Source organism: Scyliorhinus torazame, chromosome 14 (assembly GCF_047496885.1).
Source record: "Scyliorhinus torazame isolate Kashiwa2021f chromosome 14, sScyTor2.1, whole genome shotgun sequence".
In the NCBI taxonomy this organism is placed as follows: Eukaryota; Metazoa; Chordata; class Chondrichthyes; order Carcharhiniformes; family Scyliorhinidae; genus Scyliorhinus; species Scyliorhinus torazame.
This window is the reverse complement of record NC_092720.1, coordinates 210,711,588-210,734,460: the sequence shown is the minus strand read 5'-3', so window position 1 is coordinate 210,734,460 and position 22,873 is coordinate 210,711,588. Positions and strand designations below refer to the sequence as shown.

Genomic DNA, 22,873 nt, shown 5'->3' with positions numbered 1-22,873 from the left:
TGGAGGTAATTCTGAGAGACAGAATTAATCTGTATTTGGAGAGGTAGGAATTAATCAAGAAAGTCAGCATGGTTTTGTTAAGGGGAGGTCATGTCTGACCAACTTCATTGAATTTTTCAAAGAGGGCAATACATCTTACGTAATCTACTTGGACTTCAGCAAGGACTTTGATAAGATTCCAGATGAGAGACTGATAACGAAGGTAAGAACGAAGAACAATATAGCTCAGGAACAGGCCCTTCTGCCCTCCAAGCCTGCGCCAACCATGGTACCTAACTAAACTAAAACCGTTTGCACTTAGGGAGTCCGTATCCTTCCATTCCCACCCTTTCATATATTTGTCTAGATGTCCCTAAAATGCTGCTATCGTAACTGCTCCCACCACCTCCCCAGGCAGCGCATTCCACGTATTAACCACCCTCTGTGTAAAAGAAACTTGCCTCGGACATCTGATCTAAACTTTTCCCCACACACTTTAAAGCCTATGTCCCCGAGTACTTGACTCTCCTGCCCTAGAAAAGAGCTTCTGACTATCCACTCTGACCATGCCACTCATAATCTTGTAGACATCTATCAGGTCGCCTCTCAACTCCCGTCAGTCCAGTGAGAACAGACCAAGTTCATCTAACCTCTCCTCATAGCTAATGCCCTCCATACCAGGCAACACCCGAGTAAACCGCTTCTGTACCCTCTCCAAAGCATCCACATCCTTCTGGTAGTGTGGCGACCAGAATTGTACACAATATTCCAAGTGAGGCCTAACTAAGGTCCTGTACAGCTGCAACATGACTTGCCAATTTTTATATTGAAACCACGACCGATGAAGGCCAGCATGCCGTATGCCTTCTTCACCAGTTTATCCACGTGCCTTGCCACTTCCAGTGATCGCTGGACATGCACGCCCAGATCTCTCTGCCTGTCAGTACTCGCAAGAGTTCTTCCATTTATTGTGTAAGAACCCATGGGATCCAAGGAAATTTTGCAAATTTAATCCAAAATTGGCTGAGTGGCAGGAAGCAGAGGATGATGGGCGAGGGGTATTTTCCTGACTGGAAGCCTGTGTCCTGTAGGGTCCGAAGGGATCAATGTTGGGGCCCTTTCTGTTTGTGGTTTGCATATAGATTGAGACTTGAATGTAGGAGGGTTGATCAATAAGTTTGCGGATGTTACGGAAATTAGTGGGGCGGTAATTAGTGAGAAGGATAGCCTGAGATTACAGGAGGATATAGATGGACTGGTCAGATGGGCTGATCAGTGGCAAATGGGGTTCAGTTCGGATAAGTGTGAGGTGATGCATTTGTGCAGGACAAACAAGGCAATGGAATACAGGATAAATGGAAGGACCCTGGGAAGTACTGAGGATCAGAGGGCCCTTGGTGTGCATGTACACCGGTTTCTTCAGGTAGGAGGGGCAGGTGGATACAGTGGTTAAGAAGGCATATGGTATATTTCCCTTTATCAGGAAAAGTTTAGAGTTTAATAGGCAGGGAGGCAATGCAGGAACTGTATAAAACATTGATTAGGCCACAGTTAGAGTATTGTGTGCAGTTCTCAAATCCACATTGCAGAAGGAATGTGATCGCACTGGAAAGGGTGCAGAGGAGATTTCACCTTCCTGTTGCCTGGGCTGGAGAGTTTTAGCTGTGAAGAGAGATTGGATAGACTGGGGTTGTTTTCCTTGGAATGGAGGGGACTGAGGGGGAACGTAATTGAGATGTATAAAATTTTGAAGAGGATGGGTGGAGTGGACAGGAAGCACCTTTTCCCTTCGTTGAGGGATCAGTGACCAGGGGGCATAGCTTTAAGGTGATTGGCAGAAGGTTCAGAGGGGATGTGAGGAAAACCTTTCCACCCAGAGGCTGGTGCGAGTCTGGAACTCACTGCCTGAAAACATGGTGGAGGCAGAGACCAATAACATTTACAAAGTATTTAGATGTGCAGTTGTGATGCCAACAGCAATGTCGACACAAGGAGAACACTCGGGACCCTGTTAACCGTGTCCACATCAGCGGTGAGCTGTTAACGGAGCTTCTTGAAGTTGTAGCTTATAAACTTCACCAGTGATCGACTGTGGGAGAGGACAGACTGTCTTCACTGGTCATCCTGTCTGTCAAAAATGATGTGACTCCAGTATCTTGGTGAACAAGGTTTTATTTTTATCATTATCGTTATTTATTAGTTCAGTGTTTACTGTTTTGATTATTTGCCACTGAGCTGAAATGTTATTCTTATTCTTTATAATTTTGACCATAAACTTCTGAGATTAGTTTTATTTCTGAAACATTCACTAAATATTCCTACAAACAACTCAAAAGGGCATCAAAATTCAAATTTCTCCTGAAAGAACATAAGAACAGCAGCGGGAGGTATTTAACCCTCAAACCTGTTCTGTCTTTCAGTGAGACACTCACTGAGCTACGATCGAACTCCAGATACTCGCCTTTCCCATTAACCTTTGCTTGACAAACATCTCTCTGTCTCAGATTTGAAATTCAATTCGATCCAGCATCAGTTGCCATCTGGGGAAGGGAGTTGCAGACTTCGACCACCCTCTTTAACTTGAAATATTTCCTCATTTCACTCCTGTGAGGTCTGGCTCTCATTTCCTGAATAATCTTCATCTTTTCTTACTTTGTCATTTACTCCTTCCGGCTCCTCCAGTACCTTTTGTCATTTATCTTCAATGTGCACAGACCTGTCTTCAGGTAACTAACTCCATCATCATTCCCACACTCATCACTACCCACAGGCAGAATCTTCCTGCACCTTCCCAACTCCATCTTTATCCTAACCACGTTCTCTGGGTTCTGAACTATCCCCTCCATGATAGGGTCTCTTCATTTAATAGAATTATGGGACAGGCTCAGGGGGCTGAATGGCCTCCTCCTGTTCCTGTAGTTTCACATTGTTGTGCCCGTCTCACTGTCTTTACAAGTGTTCTTCCTGGTGTCAGTACATCCTCTATTATTTTCTGTGTTTGGTTTTCCCCAGCACTTATTCCTGTTTCTTGCTGACCCTGTGCCTGTCGGTAAAAATCCCTGTCACAGTTCTCCAGTGATTCACCCTCAATATTGAGCACCAGCCCGTCCACTTCACTGAACCTTTACTCGATTATTCCTGTTTTATTCACTCACCTTTTCTAATTCGCTTTCCAATCGCTTCCTTCCATTAATTCACATCCACTCCTGTCCAAGAACCAAAGCTTTCCCTTCAGCTTCTTGGCAGCTGAGATCAGCAATTTGCTGAACATTTTATCATTGACTCGTCTTCTTTCAGGCTAGAAAGTCGAGGATTTCTTACTCTATTTGTGGACGGCCATCAGTTTACTGTGTGTTAACATTTGTGTTTTTGTTTCTTTCAGGAGAGTACATCCGACGGCACGTTTTCCAAAAATAACTGAGCAACATTATAAAGTAACAGATTGAAGTGTTTGTTTTATTTTCTGCTATTAAATATGTTAGAGATGTGAGACCAGAATGTCTCCATCAATCTGATGTCTGTGGTTGACTGATACATTTTCACCAAAAGGAAGGATTACGGTGTCACAGGTTTGGTTTAGGGAAATACATCCTGTCACACAGAGGAAATCTTTAGAGGGGAGGGAAATGTGAGATTCGGTTTTGTCTGCAAGGAAGCAAAGAACAAAGTTTCTTTCCTCGCTCTTGGGGTCATGGAGCTGATTTGAGATCAGCGAGATCCCTCCAATTCCGGTTATGTGCTGAAGTGTGGATTGGGATCGATCCCACTCTCTTCTCACTCAGCGATAAGGGCGCTGCCACTGAACTACAACTGACACTGACCAGACGAGCCCAGGCAGTTTCCCACCCGTTTCTGGAATGTTTCTCTGCCCAGCAGGTCTGGGGAGATGATGCAATGGATTTCCTGTTGTGGCCGGATCCTCCCAGACAATTCCATAACACAGGAAGAAGAGTAAAATACTGCGGGAGCTGGAAAACTGAAATAAAAACAGAGATGCTGGAAATACTCAGCAGGTCAGGCAGCACCTGTGGAGACAAATAGAATTAATGTTTCAGCTTTCAGAACACTGATGAAAGATCATCTTGACCTTCAGTTCCGAAAAATGTGGAATTCTCTCCACCCGCAGCCTGTGGATACTGGGACAATTGGAGCTTCCCAGAGTATGAAGGGTTATGGAGCTAAGGTGGGTAAATGGAGTTGGGATAAACTCAATCATGATTCACATTGCAGAATAGAGCTTGAATTGTAACAGGCAGTTTCTCTGCCGGAAACTGGCCTCTCAATGATACATTGTGGCCTTGTAATATCTGTTACACTTTTCAGACGCAGTCTGATTTGAAGAATTCAGCTTCCTCAATAAAATTGAGGATCTGTGCACCGCCTCAAACGTCTCCTTCATTGGTAAGATGTCAACGGTTACTTTGCTGTTGTGTGGAGACTCTGAGCTGTGACAAGCACTCACTATGTTCCGGTTCTGAGCAGCATTCTGCAGTGCTTACATATGTCAGGCCCTCCTTCAGGGTTTTGTATCCTTTAGACCCGGCTCGGTAAACCCAGCCCCCTTTCTCTGTCCCCATTGATTCAAATCTATAACTGTCCTCAAAGATCCCGTTAACTGCGCCTTCCTGTGGAACAGCCACGATGAATTTTATAGCTCCTTTCTCTGTGCCCCACCTGGCCGAGTGACAACAATTCATGTCTGTCTGGGTGGATGGTAAGAAAATGTAATTTGTCCAGGGAGACAAATAAATATCGGGGAATAGTCCCGAATCTGAAATCCTCGATGTGTGAACGAACCCCCACAGCAGGTCCCGGGCCAGGCCTGTGTCTCCACAGCTTTAACTATCCCGGAGCTGTTCGGTTCAGTGTCTGTAAGAGCTTCACCCTGTAAATCTATGGCGGTCAGTGCAGACTCGGTCCCATAAGCTCCAAACCGTAGCCCCGACTTCTCTCCACACCCAAGAGGAGGCGCTGTTCAGTTTGAATAATTCGACTGAGTTGACTACCGAGTTTGCATTTCCAAATATCTCCCAGGGTGGTTATTTTATGTCTTTATCATAGAATTTACAGTGCAGAAGGAGGCCATTCAGCCCATCGAGTCTGCAACGGCTCTTGGAAAGAGCACCCTACCCAAGGTCAACACCTCCACCCTATCCCCATAACCCAGTAACCCCACCCAACACTAAGGGCAATTGTGGACACTAAGGGCAATTTATCATGGCCAATCCACCTAACCTGCACATCTTTGGACTGTGGGAGGAAACCGGAGCACCCGGAAGAAACCCACGCACACACGGGGAGGATGTGCAGACTCCGCACAGACAGTGACCCAAGCCGGAATTGAACCTGGGGCCCTGGAGCTGTGAAGCAATTGTGCTAACCACCATGCTACCGTGCTGCCCCATTCGGGATTTCGGAGCAATCCGGTACGTGTAACCCTGGATCTGGACTGTATCCATTCTATAGCTTTGGGGTGGTCGCTGCATTTGGAATGTAACATTTCCAATAACCCAGAAACATTGTGTGTTACCCCTAAGGACACCATTGTCACATCATGTAGTAAACTTTTAGCCTTCCCAATCCCCGCTAACCCAACTGGGGGAAGCTCGAGCATTTTTGGACCTTGGGTAGGTTTTTTATAGCCACACGTGCTAAGATTATAACATCTAACATCAATACAATCCAGTCTACCTATTACCCGAGGACATCATTCCTGACAATAAAGACCGTCTAGTCCGGCTTCCCACACAAAAGGGGAAGATGGGTCTATCCGGCTGTTATGTTTAATCGAGGATCGACCAACCAATATGATCCATCCGATTCTGTGACATCACATGAATATGTCCTTAAGCCTAGTCCTGTATTTGTGTCAGATATTCCTTTCAGACCTAAATTACCCTCTGAATCTACCTCGACTCGCAGTCCCAGTTCAGAGGGCTCAATGAACAGGTTTCCCCTTCTCAAGCCCTTTTCAAATCGCCAACCTCTCGGAGAAAACATAGTGCCAGGTTCCCAGGCTGTAGTCCCGTCCCAGCTCCTCTTACCCCAATCACAGCCCGGAGCCGCAATTCCAATTGGCAGGCCTGCTCTCTCTCGGGACACGGAAACCCCTCTCTCCATTTTGCTTGCTCCCCAAGGTGACAGGATTACTTGTGTCCGATGACTGGTGGGAGTCACTCAATCCCATATCCAGATATTGGGTTTATTGATTCATTCTCCTCTTCCTCCAGTTGGGAAGTGAACAGACTGTCCGGGATGTAGGTCCCTGCTGTTCCCCACATTCCCAGTCGCTGCTTCCCATGGTCCCAGGAATGGAATGGGAGTCAGTAGGTTCCTGTGAAACATTTAACAATGGTCCCCACCCTTGTCCAGTTTTAGTTGAGTAAAGTGTTGCCACCCACTCCCTGTCTCCGGATCAATAATTTGGCTGTCTCACTGTCACACTGAGCTGCTCCGGTCCCTGTCACCGCGGCTGCAAACCGCTCCCTTCCCGCCCCACTTTTCCCATTCCCCTCTCACCGAGCTGAGCTACTATTGGTGTTTCCCATTTCTCCTCTCGCTCTATATCCTGTACTGCTTGTCCATCTTTCCCAATACTTCCCTGTACTTCTTTCCCAATCATGTGGAATTGTTGCTGAATTCCCTCCCATATTCCTGGATCCTCTCCCTGAGGGGTCCCGCCTCGGTTCCTCCCGGAATAACCCCTCAGGTAATTGCATGTCTCGGCCCGTCATTAACTCGAAGGGTGGAAATCCGGGATTTGGGTTTGGAGTGGCCGGTAGGTACATCAGAATTCCCGGAGAGACTGTTCCCTGCCTTCCCCGGTTTCCCGAATTTCCTTTGCTGTCGATGTTTTAAGATTCATTCTCGCAACCATTCCACAGCTTTGTGGGTGATGGGATTTGTGGAATTTCTGCTCGATCCCCATCTGTTTGCTCACTTCCCTGACAATATTCCCGGGGAAATGAGTGCCCGGGTCTGGCTCCATTTCAGTTGGAACTCCCCATTTTGGGATTCTTTCTCCCGCGAGTATTTTAGCCGCAGTCAAGGTAGAGCAGCCCCGGGTGGGGAATGCTTCCATCCATCTGGTGAACTGATCTATTATTACTAAACAATCCCTCTTTCCCTCTGATGGGGGGAATGGGCCGGTGAGATCGGTTTGTGTTTGTTCCCAGGGTCCCTAGGACGGGGTTGGTGGTGAAGTTTTATTCCCGTTGCTTTTCCAGGGTTATATTGGGCACAGGTAATAACTGCGCTGTGTCCCTTCCTAACCCCTCCCACCACCAGCACCGGCCCATCAGGCCCAACATGTTATTCCGGCCGGTGTGTTGTGTCCCGTGGGAAACTCCCAGTAACAGTTTCTGATACTTTTCGGGGCAACGACCTTTCCTTCTTTCCTCCAGACCCCATCACTATCTGGGATTGCTCCCCATTCCCCCCACTCTGCCTTTGAACTATTGTGTCCATTCAGTATATTCACTTGTCAGGCTGGAGACAGCTACACTGTCCTCTCCCTCCGCTTCTTCCTGTGCCGCTGTCTCTGAGGCTGCTCTGTCTGTCTGATCATTTCCTGTCTGTTCAGGGCTTTGCATTCTCCTGTGGCCTTTGATTTTAATAACTGCCGCCTCCTCTGTCTCTTGAATGTTTGGGTAAGTTCTCGATCAGTGTTTCCTGTGGGAGCGGCTGCCCACCAGAGCTGACGTCCCCTCGCCCACTCCGGGCTCCCGCACAGTCATGTCCTGCACCAAAGGCACAGCGGCTCTCGGTGGAGATATTGACTCGCCTGCCCCTGGATAGTCCCAATGCTTCTATCAGGGCCGCTAACTCTGCTCCTTGGGCTGATTTACTGGCCGCTACCCGGCCGCTTGCCTTCAGGAACCCGCCTTGGGCCACTGCCCATCCTGTTCCCGGGTCCCCGGCTGTTATTTTCCGGGATCCATCCACAAATAACGTTATCTCCGCCCCTTCCTGGGGTTCATGCCTTACTCTGTCCACTTTCTCATCCCCTGTCTCTATATCGCAAACATGATCCTCGCCTTCAACATTCAGATATCCTGGGGGTTCTTCCCATCATCCCTGACTGTGGTCATCCGGCCATTGGGGGGCAGTAGCAGACTCGCCCATTGAGCTCTTCTGACATCAGACCCGGGCTTCAGCCTCCCCAGATTGACCATTTGCACGATGCCATGTTCCGTGTGTCAGACTATTTCCCCCAGCACCGTGAGCGGTTCCCTCCCTTTCACTGGGCAGGCTGCACAGTCCATTGCTGGAATGGATCTGCTCAGCCCCACAGCGACTGCTGATCGCGGGTTAGAGTAATAAGCTGCAGCTCGCTCCCAGTGTCCGTGTTGCTGCCTCACTGCAGCAGTGTAGTCATTCCTGTTGTTGGGACAGTATCAATGGAATGGGCCACTCAAATCTGGCAGCACTAACGCTGGAGCTGTTGCCATTCGCCGTTTAATAGGGTAAATGTCCCCTCACACTCCTCTGTCCATTCTGCCCTTTGTCATTCCTCACTTGAAGCTCGGCCCCCTTTTCCCAGATTGGGAATGGGGCTGACTATTCCCGCACAGTTGTCTATAAAGTTCGGGCAATAGTTAAACAGTCCCAGTATCTGCCGGAGCCCTCGGACAGTCCGGGGAATTGGAAGGGCCGAATGGCCTGTTTCCGTTCAGGGGGCAATGTCTTGGATCCCTGAGAAATGAGCTCACCCGGGTAGGTGACTGTTGCTTGTCCCACTTGAGCCTTTGTAGGGTTGATTTTTAGTCCTGCGTCCTTGCTGACTCGCAGTAATTGTATTAACTCCAGGGTGTGGCTCCTATGGCCATCGGAGGTCTAAAGGAGGTCATCCACGTCTTGCAGTAAAACACCCCCTGTCCCTGTAAAATCTATTTCCTCAATGGCTTTGGCCATATTTGGGTGGAATCTCCCCGGACTGGTCTGAAACTCCTGTGGGACTCGGGTCCAGCTAAATTGTCTTTCCCCTGTTGTGAAGGTGAATTTGGATTTGGAATCCACGTCAAGAGGTATGGCCCAGAATCCGTTGGAAATATCCAACCTCGTGAAAATCCTGTGTCGTGGATGAAGGGAATTCAATCTGGAAGATGGGCTTGTCCCAATTGGATGAATGCGGGGGGGGGGGGGGGGGTGACTACATTCAAAATGGTTTAGTCAATGGTCAGTCTGTCCGACACATCAGCATTTTACCCCTGGCCAAATAGGTGAGTTGGTGCAGGAGATTGTTTCTAAACTATTCCCTGTTCCTCTAAATCCCCTATTCTCTCCCGACAACCGTGAGGGATTCTGCAGCAATGGGATATTGTCGCTTAGCCTGACGTAAAGGGCCAGATATCATAGAATCCCTGCAGTGCAGAAGGAGGCCATTCAGCTCATTGAGTCCGCACTGACCCTTCGAAAGAACACCCACCAGGCACAATCCCCCGCCCAATCCCTGGAACCCCATCCAACCTTTGGACATTTAGGAGCAATTTAGCATGGCCATCCACCTAACCTGCACATCTTTGGACTATGTAAGATTAATATTGTCACACAGAGTTCTACGTTGGTTTAATCATACAATGAAATAAATGCAAACATCTCTGTCAGACACAAACCCATTCAAGCACTTGGTGGTCTTTGAACAAGGAGGTTTTGATATACGTTTGAAGTATATTCCAACTGATGTAGACTTGGCTCGAGGAATATCTACACTGGAAAAACCAGCATCTGTGAACAAGAGAAAATATTTGGCTGTTTCTATTTTAGTTGAAGTACAGCAAGAATCTGCCACCTCGGGTACACTGTGGAAAAGCACATCCCCTGACTGCTTCCCCTGTCTCTGCATTTGCTTAATACCTGTTACCTCACCAATCTTATACAGCACTGGGAACAAAATGAAATGGCTGGGGAAAGATACGTGAAATTAACTCTTGTCTGTTTCTCTCTCCGAAAGATGCTATTGTGTATTTCCAGCATCTGTTTAATTCCAGACATTTCCTACAAATGGGATGTCGTACTGGCCATTGCGGTGGATGCCTTCAGGTAGGAAAATGCAGCAGCCATTTACAATTCAGCAAAAAATCTGCAAATAGTGAATGAAATGAACGATCTGTTAATCACTTTCTTCAATGGGACAAGGTGAGGGATGAAGAGAATTGTGTTGCTCTGTTTTGTTTTCAAACCTGAAACATTAACTTGAGCCGAACGTGGCATTGATTGAATTGCAAGGGACAGAATGTCTGCAGATTCGCAAACTGAGCAAGTCGCAGGAAGCTACAAACAGGAGCAAGTTACTCAGACTTTTCTGTCTTTTGAGTAGATTGTGTGTGGTCTGTATCTCAAACCCATTTCCTCACTTTCACTTCAATTCACCGTCACCTATATCAATGCCATGTGGAGTACTGAGAATTATTTGTTACTTTGGTCATGGCAAACTTTGAGAAACAATAATTCAGGACAAAGTTAATATTCACTTGGGAAGATTAATGGATCAATGAAGAAAACAAGGACGGGTATATGAGAAAATATGACCAGGACAGACTGATGGCGATGGTGACCCCCAGGAATTTAAAGCTATTGACCAATGTTATAGCTCATGGAATAAAAGGGACAGTAGTAACATGGCTGGAAATTTAGCTGAGTGGTAGGAAACAGATTTGTGGTTAATGTATGTTTTTTGAAGAGCAGGATGATTTTTGGTGGAGCTCCCAGGGTTCAGTGTTAGGACCCTAGTTTCCCCTGATAGATATTACTGACCTAGGCCTTGGTGTACGGGCTCAATTTCAAAACTTGCAGTAGATACACAATGTAGAATCATTGTGACTTGTGAACGGGGTAAAATTTCTCCAGGACATAGACTGGTTGGTGGAAGAGGCAGTGGTGTGTGAAATTCAGTGCAGAGAAGTGTGAAGTGATTCGCTTTGGTAGGAAGAATATGAAGATACAATATAAAATAAGGGGTCCAATGGTAGTGTTGCTACAGGAGCAGAGGGACCTGGGCACATATGTAGATAAGGGAATGTGACAAGAGAGTTTGATAGAGCCGTTAATAAAACATATATAACACGAGGCTTTATCATTGGGTCATAGAAGAGCAAGTGAAATATGATACATTTCTATAGAAGATTGGTTCTTCCTCAACTGGAGCATTGTGTGGAGCATTAAGAGACTCACACTTCATGAAACATATGTGACGATATTTGAGAGCGAGAGTGCAGATAAGATTCACGCGATTGGGTCCGGAGTGAGGCGCTTCCCTGACATTGATTGATTGGAAAATAATGTGACTGTTTTCCTGAGACAAGAGGTTTGGAGAATATTTGCTGCAGGTCACAGAATCACCAAATCCTGACAGTGCAGAATGAGGCCATTCAGCCCATCAAGTCTTCACCAACCCTCTGAAAGAGCACCCTAGCCAGGTACACTGGCCCGTCCCGTTCTGTAACCCACTTTTGTGAGGGCCATGTTTTTGTAGAGTCAGACAGAAAGTAACTTTATTTACACCAATATGTACACGGTGCCTCACGGTGCTGAGGACCGGGGTTCGATCCTGGCCCTGGGTCACTGTCTGTGTGGAGCTTCCACATTCTCCTCGTATCTGCATGGATTTCACCCGCACAACCCAAAGATGTGTAGGGTAGGTGGATTGGCCACGCTAAATTGCCCCTTATTTGGAAAACATTTACTTTAAAAAAACAATATCTTCAGAGTACCAGCAGTTCACTACTGATTCCTTCTCCAGCCAGTACCACCCTGGCCAGCTCTATTTATAGAGCTCTACTGCTAATGATTGCCCCACCCTCTCCCCTCATTGGGGAAGCTCATATTCCCCAAGGATTATGGGATAAATGAAAATGAAAAAAAATGAAATGAAAATCGCTTATTGTCACAAGTAGGCTTCAAATGAAGTTACTGTGCAAAGCCCCTAGTCACCACATTCTGGCGCCTGTTCGGGGAGGCTGTTACGGGAATTGAACCGTGCTGCTGGCCTGCCTTGGTCTGCTTTCAAAGCCAGCGATTTAGCCCTGTGCGCGGCGGGGTTTCCTGTACGGGCTGCTGCTGCACACCATCCACCTCCTTGCCCTTGCCCGCCATTTAGAAATGCCTTGGCGTGCCTCGTTGCGTCTGGCAGCGGAGGTCCCCACTGGAAGTCCCTCTACGGAGGTGTCCTCCCCCTCAATCTTGGTGACCTGTGGTGGAGGGTGATGCATGCAACACTACCCTGTAACCACCATTTGCACCTTTTCACAGATGCCCAAGAGCCCTGCCATTTTTGCAGTCTTGTGGAGTCTTTGAGCCACGTCAATGTTGAATGTTCCAGGCTGCACTCTTTTTTGGTTTCTTCACAAATCTTTCATTGTAACTTTGTTTGCACTTCAGCCCCACACTCCTAATCTACGGGTACCCAGTATGGAGAGGAGGGGGGAAGATGGAGGACCTCATCATAAACCTGCTCCTGGGCCTGGCCAAACTCGCCATTATTAATAGGTCCTGGCGGCAAGCAACCACGGGGGTCGTCCGACCGGACTGTCTGCCCCTCTTCAGCGGCTTCATTCGCAGCAGGGTGCCCTGGAGAGGGAGCATGCGGTGTCCATGGGCACACTTGAGGCCTTCCGTGCCTCTGGGCACCACAGGGGTTGGATTGCTTCATCAACCCCTCTCTGCACATTATGATTTGACGATCTCGAGTTTCCATTGGTCTTTGTTGTTCTCAGACAGTGCCCCTACCAGGAACGGCCCCTTTTAATTTGCCCCTGAGTTAATTTTTGTTATTCTATTAAGTTGATTGGACCCTAAAATATATTATAGGATAACCAGTTGGATCCAACCAACAGGATCCGGGCAGATTATAATACCCACCTAACCTTTCGACCCTAAAGTGCAATTTAGCATGGCCAATCCACCCGACCTGCACATCTTTGGACTGTTCAAAATCCTGAGGGATCCGGACTGAGGAGTTTGGAAAACTGTTCCCATTGGTGAAAGGTTCGAGAACAAGATGGCTTGGAGTTCAGTTAATTGGGAAAAGAAACAGTGAAGACCTGAGAAAAAAATTGTCTGCAACCAAACAAATCTGGAACTGGAATGTTCTCCAACATCACATTGCAGATTCTATTTACACACTAGTTGCTGTCAATTTCGACATTGAATGATTTTTCTCCAAGTATTACATTGTGTTTTAAAGCGATTTGGATTGTCTGGAAATGTCAAAACCGCACTAGAACAGGGGCAGCCTTCCAGGGAATATCCTTGTGGGAGAGGATTAGCCAGAACACCTGTCACTCAGACTGAGGGAGGTGGGTTTTTTGAACGGTCGGGATGTGGATTAGCCAGAACACCTGTCACTCAGACAGAGGGTGGTGGTTTTTGTCAGACGGTAGGGATGTGGATTGGCCAGAACACCTGTCACTCAGACTGAGGGAGGTGGGTTTTTTGGACAGTAGGGATGTGGATTGGCCAGAACACCTGTCACTCAGACAGAGGGTGGTGGTTTTTGTCAGACGGTAGGGATGTGGATTGGCCAGAACACCTGTCACTCAGACTGAGGGAGGTGGGTTTTCTGGACAGTAGGGATGTGGATTCGTCGGAACACCTGTCACTCATACTGAGGGAGGCGGCAGAGTTCCTGGGCATCAGGCAGTCGGATTGGCCAAACTGTCTGTTGTTATGTTCTCAGTCTGGACAGATGGTGAGGCCTTTGTAGTTCAAGTGATCAGAGAACATACGGCTTTGTAAATGAACAAAACAGTTCATTAACTAACTAAAACATTAAAAGCTTTCTATGATGTCTACTATGATTATAGTTGGATATGACAACTAAATATAAACAACTATGATTAACTAGTGTTAATTACTGTTGACTCAGCAGCGACTCGATATGCGACTGGACTGTCCGTCTGCTATCCATGTTCTGCCTCACATGTGTCTGTGTTCCAGTAATGCTCTCCTCTCATCATGCCACCTGTGGTCGGATGCAAGAATTGTAATCAATACAAACAGGCACTAATGTTTATATATAGTTTGGTTATTATATTACATACACAAACGGTATTCTACACATCATTACATCTGTCACTCAGAGAAAGGGAGCGGGCTGAGGAGAATGGGGAATCCGATTAATAGAATCATAGAATTTACAGTGCAGAAGTTTGCATTCGGCCCATCAAGTATGCACGGGCCCTTGGAAAGAGCAACCTACCTAAGCCCACACCTCCATCCTGTTCCGTAACCCAGTAACCCCACCTAACATTTTTGGACACTAAGTCAATTTAGCACGGCCAATCCACCCAACCTGCACATCCCTGGACCGCGGGAGGAAACTGGAGCACCTGGAGGAAATCCATGCAGAGACAGGGAGAACGTGCGGACTCCACACAGACAGCGACCTAAGCCGGGAATTGAACCCGGGACCCTGGAGCCGTGAACCAACTGTGCATTTTTTGCACTGACTATCGCTCAGACAGAAGGAGGCGGGCTTACTGACCCTGTGGAATTAGATTGGCTAGACTGCTTGTCACTCAGGCTGAAGCTGGCGGATTTACCTACTCTGTGTAATTGGATTGGCTAGACTGCCTGTCGCTCAGGACCTCGGCAGCTGAAGGTCCAGCTCCCAATGGGGGAGTGACTAAAATCAGAGATATTCAAGATGCCAGTAGAGGAGAGCAGGATTCTCGGCGGGTTGTGGGGTCAGTTACTAAGGGTTGAACATTAAGTTCCAGGTGTTTTCAGCCTTTGTCTTTGTTCCACAAACTTTGTTTGTAAAACAGCAAGTGGACAGGCTAAATGTTTCTCTTCTCCTGTGATTTGTGATATCCCGGTTACTAATCTGTTATCAGACTGTGAACCTTTTTCAGGACATGGGGGTTTCCATTCTCGCCTCTAAATTTCCAAGTTTTCCCTTTCTCAGTTATAGAAACGTGATTAATATTTCACTTTGTGTATTTTCTCGATGATGATTAATGCTGAAAATGTGACCATTTACATACATTCTAAAATCTTCTAACAAACAAATTTATTGCATCTTTTTTTAACATACAGGATTAGTATGAGACTCGCTCACTCTCAGTATCTGCAGTACACAACGTGGAGAGAAATGATAAACTCCATTAACCCCAGTAAAACTCTTCTATTCATTTTCCTGATTTTAAATCCAGTTGTGACGGGACTAAAGGGTCTCCAAGGTCCCAGATTAAATATTCACTTTGCCGGTTGTTAATCCTCGGGAACCTCTCCATTCCCATATTTGACTCTCTGTGGGTTCCTCTGGGTGAGTGTCTGAAGCCATCAGCACCGTGTGTCAAAGCAGTGAAGGGATCTGTATAACCAGAGGAATAGAGCACCAATCTCAGGATGGGAAACCCAATTTGTCGAGGAGACTGGACTGGTCCCGTCTGTCATTCTGGGGAACATTTTTTATCATTGTTTAGCGGGAAGACATTCAGACATTAGAGAGCAAGTGTTAAACGGCAGAGAATCTGGTTGGTGGAATTGGACACTTTCATCAAGAGGAGGGGCTGCAGAAACTGCGAGTCTGCACTGGATAAGGGAGGTAGTGTGGTGATCTTATTGAAATGTTTAAGTTTCAAAACAGAAGGGAGAATGTAAAAATCCACAGGTTTAACACAGTCACAGAGTCTAGATCAAAGTCAGTATAGTTTTAAATCTAGAATAGGGAGTTTGGATTGAGTGAGGTTGATTTTTTGAGTGACTCCATTGATGGAGCAGGTAGTGAACCAGTGAAACCACTGCTCACTCTGTGAATTTGCTCAGAGGCCCAGTCCATTCTGAGGCCTGATCTTCAGAACAATATCACTGTCCACTTTCCCACGGGGTTGCAGTGTGGGAAGATGTTCTGTGGTTCCTGAGGAGGGGGCAGGGGACAGGAAATCCTCCTCTGACTCCGGTGAGGGGAGTGGGGGTGACATGAATATACAGCGGGGGTGAGAGAGGGAAAAGAGCGGCGAGCAGCAGTAAGAAAAATCTCAACTCCTGGTTACAGAGAAATCAATACACAATAGGGGAAAATAGACCTTGAACTAAAAAACTGCCCTCATTTCCGCAGTGTGACCCAAACACTTCAGAACCAGTGGAATTTAAAAAAAAAAAAATTAAATTACTAACATTTCAAACATACAACCCAACAAAGGAAAACAACAAAAGACCCAGACCCCCCCCCCCTCCACCCCCTTAACCAAAAGACCCACTCGCACCCCCCCAGCCCAGCACCTGATGGTAACCAGCTCTTTCAAATGTAATATAAACAAACACCATCTCTTGAGGATCCCCTCACTCACACCCCTCAAAATAAATGTTACCGTCTCCAAATACAGGAACCCCATTAACTCCCCTAGTCATACCAACGCACAGGGTGGAGAGTCTGACCTCCACCCCAACAGGACCTGTCTGCGAACAATCAGCGAGGTGAAGGCTAAATCATCTGCCCCCGCTCCCATCTGTCACTCCGCCAAGTCCGACACCGCCTACAACATCGAGGAAGGGGGAGCTACTGGCAATGTTGGAAAAACCTTCTTCGGAAAATCCCACACGGCACATACCTAAAGACCTCTCCCTGCAGAATCCCAAACTTCTCCCTCAACTCCTCCAAGCTGGCGAACCGCCCTTCCAGAAATAAGTCCTTCATCTCCATTAACCCCCACTCCTCCCATCCCGAAGCCTAGCATCCAACCTCACCGGCTCAAACCCGTGATTCCCACAGATCAGCATCAACATCGACCCTGCCCCGAACCTTTTTAAAAAACATTTTATTGAGGTATTTATGGTTTTACAACAACAACAAAATAAACAATGTACATGAATTTATAAACCTAGTGCAAAAGCCGTCTTCCTCCCTTACAGGTCCCACCTTTACTAACCCCCTACTCTAAACTAAACTAAGCCCCAACCTTCCCCTTCTGCTGACGGTTAATTTTCCCCAAAGAAGTCGACGAACGGCTGCCACCTCCGGGCGAACCCTACCATTGACCCTCTCAAGGCAAACTTGATTTTCTCCAAACAGAGAAAGCTAGCCATGTAAGTTAGCCAGGTCTCCGTCATCAGGGGCTTTGAGTCCCTCCAAGCTAATAGTATCCATCTCTAGGCTACCAGGGAAGAAAAGGCCAGAACATCTGCCTCTTTCTCCCCCTGGATTCCCAGATCTTCCAACATTCCAAAAATCGCCACCTCTGGACTCGGTGCCACCCTTGTCTTCAGCACTTTGGACATGAAATCCGCAAATCCCTGCCAGAATCCCCTCAGCTTCGGGCATGCCCAGAACATGTGGACATGATTCGCTGACCATTCCACACACCTTGCGCACCTGTCTTCTATCCCAAAGAACCTGCTCATCCGGGCCACTATCATGTGGGCCCGGTGGACGATCTTAAATTGTATCAGGCTGAGCCTGGCACATGTTGTGGATGTATTGATCCTACTCAATGCATCCGCCCAGAGATCATCCTCAATCTCTCCACCGAACTCCTCTTCCCACTTGCGTTTCAACTCCTTGATCTGCGTCTCCTCTGACCCCATGAGTTCCTTGTAAATGTCAGAAACCCTCCCTCCTCCCATCCACACACTGGAAACTACCCTATCCTCTATCCCCCTTGGTGGTAGGAGCGGGAAGGTTGAAACCAGCCTGGGTAGAAAGTCCTTCCCCTGCAGGTACCTAAACTCATTTCCCCTCGCCAATCCAAATTTCTCCACCAGCTCCTTCAGGCTAGAAAAGCTCCCCTCGATAAACATATCCCCCAACCTCTCAATCCCCGCTCTCTGCCATCTCCGGAACCCTCCATCCAGCCTTCCCGGGGGCAAATTGGTGATTATTTCAGATTGGAGACCACACCGATGCTCCCTCCACTCCCACATGCCTCCTCAATTGCCCCCAGACTCTCAGGGCCGCCACCAGCACAGGGCTGGTGGAGTACCTTGTCGACGGGAACGGCAGAGGCGCCGTTACCAATGTCCCAAACTGGTGCCCTTGCACACGCTCCCATACCGACCCTCCCCCCACCACCCACTTCCTGATCATGGCTATGTTCACCGCCCAGTAATAATTACTGAAGTTTGGCAGTGCCAGCCCGCCCTCTCCCCTGGCTCCGCTCAAGCATCCCCTTTTTTACTCGCGGGGTCTTACCCGCCCATACAAAGCCAGTGATCACCTTATTAACTCGTTTAAAGAAGGACCGCGGAACAAAGATGGGGAGACAGTGAAACACAAGCAGGAATCTCGGGAGGACCGTCATTTTCACTATCTGCACCCTCCCAGCTAGTGACAACGGGAGCACGCCCCACCTTCGGAAATCTTCCTTAATTTGGTCTACTAGTTGGGCCAGATTAAACTTGTGTAGCCATTCCCATTCCCGCACCACTTGGATGCCCAGGTATCGAAAGCTTCCCCCTACCACCCTAAACGGCAGCTCCCCCAATCGCCTCTCCTGCCCCTTGCCTGAACCACAAACATCTCTTTTCCCCATATTTAGTTTGTAGTCTGAAAACTGGCCGCATTTCCCCAGAATCCTCATAATTTCTTCCATCCCCTCTAGTGGGTCCGAAACATACAAGAACAGATCGTCTGAATAAAGCGAGACCATGTGTTCCACTCCCCCGCGGACCAGCCCCTTGAGGCTCGCAGCGCTATTCCCAGTGGCTCTGTGGCTAACGCAAACAGCAGTGGGGAGAGGGGGCATCCTTGTCTGGTCCCCCGATGCAGCCTAAAATAGTCCGATGTTGACCTGTTTGTCCATATGCTCGCAACAGGAGCCTGATACAACAGCCTGACCCAGTCAATGAAGCCCCGCCCAAATCCAAACCGCCCCAGTACCTCCCACAGATATTCCCATTCCACCCGATCAAAAGCCTTCTCTGTGTCCATTGCGACTATTATCTCCACATCCCTACCTTCTGGGGGCATCATAATTACATTTAACAACCTTCTTACGTTGGCCACCAACTGTATACCCTTAACAAATCCTGTCTGGTCCTCCCCAATCACGTCCGTAACACAGTCTTCAATCCCAGTGGACAAAGATTTTGGCCAACAGTTTGGCGTCCACATTTAGTCGGGATATCGGCCTGTGGGACTCACATAGCTCCGGGTCCTTGTCCCGCTTCAGGATCGATGAGATCGTGGCCTGTGACATTGTCGGGGGAAGCACCCCACGTTCCCTCGCCTCATTGAATGTCCTCATCAACAGTGGCCCGAATATCCCTGAGAACTTTTTATAGAACTCCACTGGGTACCCTTCCGGCCCCGGGGCTTTACCCGACTGCATGGCCTTCAGTCCCTCAGCTATTTCCTCCAACCCGATCGGGGCTCCAAGCCCTTCAACCAACCTCCCGTCCACCTTCGGGAATTTCAGCCCCCCTAAAAGGTGCCTCAGCCCGGGCGTAGCTGGGGGTTCCGACCCATACAGCCTGCTGTAAAACTCCTTGAACGCCTTATTCACCCCTGCTGAATCTCTGACCAGGTTCCCGTCCCCGTCCTTTGCTTTCCTCATCTCCCTGGCTGCCTCCCTCTTTCTAAGCTGCTGTGCAAGCATCCTGCTGGCCTTCTCTCCATGCTCATAGATTGCCCCCTCGCCTTCCTCAGCTGCTCCACCACCCTCCCTGTAGTTAACAAGCCAAACTCTGCCTGTAGCCTCCGTCGCTCCCGTCGAAGCCCTGCTTCTGTGGTCTCCGCAAACCTCCTGTCGATCTGCAATATCTCCTTCACCAGTCGGTCCGTTTCTACTCTGTCTGACTTCACCCTGTGGGCCCGTATCGAGATCAGCTCTCCTCTAACCACCGCCTTCAATGCCTTCCAGACCACCGCTGCCGAAACTTCACCTTTGTCATTGACTTCCAGGTAGTTCTGAATACATTTCCTCAGCCGTCCGCACACCTCTTCATCAGCTAAAAGTCCCACGTCCAGCCTCCAGTGCGGGCGCTGGCTACTCTCCCTGCTAACCTGCAGGTCAACCCAGTGCGGGGCATGATCTGAGATTGTAATCGCCGAATACCCCGTGTCCACTACCCCCGTCAGTAAAGCCCTGTTCAAAATTAAAAAATCAATCTGGGAATACACTTTATGCACGTGTGAGTAGAAGGAGAATTCCTTCACTCTCGGCTGCCCAATGGGTCCACCCCCCCCATTTGCTCCCTGAACCCCTTTAGCTCCTTCGCTATTGCTGGCACCCTACCCGTCCTTGAGCTCGACCGGTCTAACCCAAGGTCGATAACTGTGTTAAAATCCCCTCCCATAACCAACTTATGCGAATCCAGGTCCGGGATCTTCCCCACCATCCTCTTTATAAACTCCATATCATCCCAATTTGGCGCGTACACATTCACTAGTACCACCGGCAGTCCTTCCAGTTTCCCACTGACCATAATGTACCGACCTCCCACATTAGCAAATATTCTTCCCACCTCAGATACCACTCGTTTATTAATCAGGACCGCGACCCCTCTAGTCTTCGAGTCCAGCCCCGAGTGAAAAACCTGTCCGACCCATCCCTTCCTGAATCTAATCTGATCAGTTACTCTAAGGTGCGTTTCCTGTAACATTACCACGTCCACCTTCAGTTCCCTCAAGTGCGCGAACATATGTGTCCTCTTAACCAGCCCATTTAGCCCTCTCACATTCCATGTGATCAGCCTAGTTGGGGGGTATTCCCACCTCCAACTCCACTGCTGTTTGATGTTCCTCCTGCTCAGCCTGCGTCTTCTCTACTTTCTGGATCGCCCGATCTTGGGCATCCAATCTTAGTTCCAGCTGGACAATCGATTGTTTAATCAGATCAAAACATTCCTGCTTCTGCTTGGCGTAGCACTCCTGTACGAACCGTATCAGCTGCTCCGATGACCGCTGGGTCGTCAAGCCAGGACTCCGGTCGTCCACCATGCTTTCTCCCGCTGCAGCTTCAGCCCAAGCCTTCTCTGTTCGTCTGTTTCTTCCCTTGCAAGCACTTCTAGTCTGCCTCTCCATGCACTGATGTGGGAATCCACTCCACAATTGCCTTCACCATTAATTTACCGAATCAGGTCCGATAAAAATCGGGGAAAAAGGTCCAAAGGTCCGACCCGAGTGGGAGCCACCAAACGTGCGACCTACTCCTTCACAGCCGCCACTGGAAGTCCCGACGCTGCCCCTAACCTAAAGTGCTGCCGAAATTGCCTCCATATCTTCAATGTGGCCACCACCACCGGACTCCTTGAATATTTCCCCGGGGCAAACAGGAGCGGCGCCGACGCCTGCACCCACAACCTCGACCCCTTACAAGAGCCTGCCTCTATCCTCACCCACAAGGCCTCAGGCTCCTTACCCCAACCCCGCACCTTCTCAGTGTTCACCCAATAATAATACATCAGCTTTGGAAGGGTCACGCCCCCTGACTGCCGCCCTCTCTGAAGCACCATCTTCCTAATCCTTACTACCTGACCTGCCCAAACAAATGACAAAATCAATCGTTCCACCCACATAAAGACGGGTAGGCACTGAAATAAAAATAAAAACCACTGAAATAAAAATTCAGTCACGAAGCCGGGCCTAGTCTCAAGGCACCTGCACTCCCAGATACTGAAAGTGGGTAGTCACCACCTGAAACGGCAAACCCCCCAAACCAGCTCCCGCCCCTGGAGAAGACACCAGAAATCACTCACTCTTTTCCAGATTCACCTTACAACCTGAAAAAGCCCCGAATCTCCTGATCTTCCCCAATCACCTGCGGGAGGCACTCCTTCAACCAAAGTGCCAGCATTTTTGCCAGGATCTCCACTTCCACATTTAGAACAAAGAACAAAGAAAAGTACAGCACAGGAACAGGCCCTTCGGCCCTCCTAGCCTGTGCCGACCATGCTGCCCGTCTAAACTAAAATCTTATACACTTCCGGGGTCCGTATCCCTCTCTTCCCATCCTATTTATGTATTTGTCAAGATGCCCCTTAAACGTCACTATCGTCCCTGCTTCCACCACCTCCTCCGGTAGCGAGTTCCAGGCGCCCACTACACTTTGTATAAAAAACTTGCCTCGTACATCTCCTCTAAACCTTGCCTCTCACACCTTAAACCTATGCCCCCTAGTAAGTGACCCCTCTACCTTGGGAAAAAGTCTCTGACTCTCCACCCTGTCTATGCCCCTCATAATTTTGTAGACCTCTATCAGGTCACCCCTCAACCTTCTTCATTCCAGTGAAAACAAACTAAGTTTAGTCAACCTCTCCTCATAGCTAATGCCCTCCATATCAGGCAACATCCTCGTAAATCTCTTCTGCATTTAGCAGAGATATTGGTCTATACGACCCACATTCACCGGTTCCTTATCCTTTTTAACATTAACAAAATTCATGCCTGTCCCATCGTCTCCGGAAGCACCCCCTTGGCCACAACATATTCAAACATCTCCCCCACATTGCCAGTCTATCCAGAAACCTTTTGTAAAACTCCACTGGGAACCAGCCAGCCCGAGTGCCTTACCCATCTGCATCTTCCCTATCGCCCCCTGAACCTCCTCCATCCCACTGGCTCCTCCAGCCGGGCCTTCTCTTCCTCTCCTACCCTAGGACACTCCAACCCCCCAAAAAAATCCCTCATATCCGACTCTCCTCCTGGGATCTCCGACCTAGACAACCTTTTATAAAACTCCTCAAATGCTTCATTCACCTGCTCCGGCGCCACCACCAACTCCCCTGCCCCATCCCAGTCTGAACAATCTCTCGTGCAGCCGCCTTCCAGAGGAGCTGGCCCACCAGAAACAACCAGTCTTCTCCCCATATTCATATCCTACCCCCTTCCCCTGCCTTGTGCTGAACCGCCTTCCCTGTGGACAAAATGGCAAACCGTGCCTGCAATTCTTTTCTCCTCGCCAGAAGTTCTGGAGTGAGATCTTCCGCATATCTCCCATCCACTTCCACAATTTCC

General features: G+C 48.5%; 1 protein-coding gene and 1 long non-coding RNA gene across 4 annotated transcripts in view; one reads left to right on the top strand and one right to left on the bottom strand.

Moving 5' to 3' along the window:
- Nucleotides 1-3,494, top strand: part of LOC140390454 (nuclear factor 7, brain-like) — a 34,358-nt gene extending 30,864 nt beyond the window's left edge. The window contains exon 6 of the mRNA XM_072475604.1: nt 3,362-3,494. Coding sequence (XP_072331705.1) covers nt 3,362-3,396 — 35 coding nt within the window. The 3' untranslated portion in view covers nt 3,397-3,494. The remainder of the gene's footprint in view (nt 1-3,361) is intronic.
- A 6,037-nt stretch (nt 3,495-9,531) lies between these two features.
- Nucleotides 9,532-22,873, bottom strand: part of LOC140390461 (uncharacterized) — a 34,880-nt gene continuing 21,538 nt past the window's right edge. For all 3 annotated transcript variants that reach the window (XR_011934642.1, XR_011934641.1, XR_011934643.1), the window contains exons 3-4: nt 13,833-13,939; nt 9,532-9,705 (exon numbers count right to left, since the gene is read on the bottom strand). This is a non-coding gene — a long non-coding RNA (uncharacterized lncRNA). The remainder of the gene's footprint in view (nt 9,706-13,832; nt 13,940-22,873) is intronic.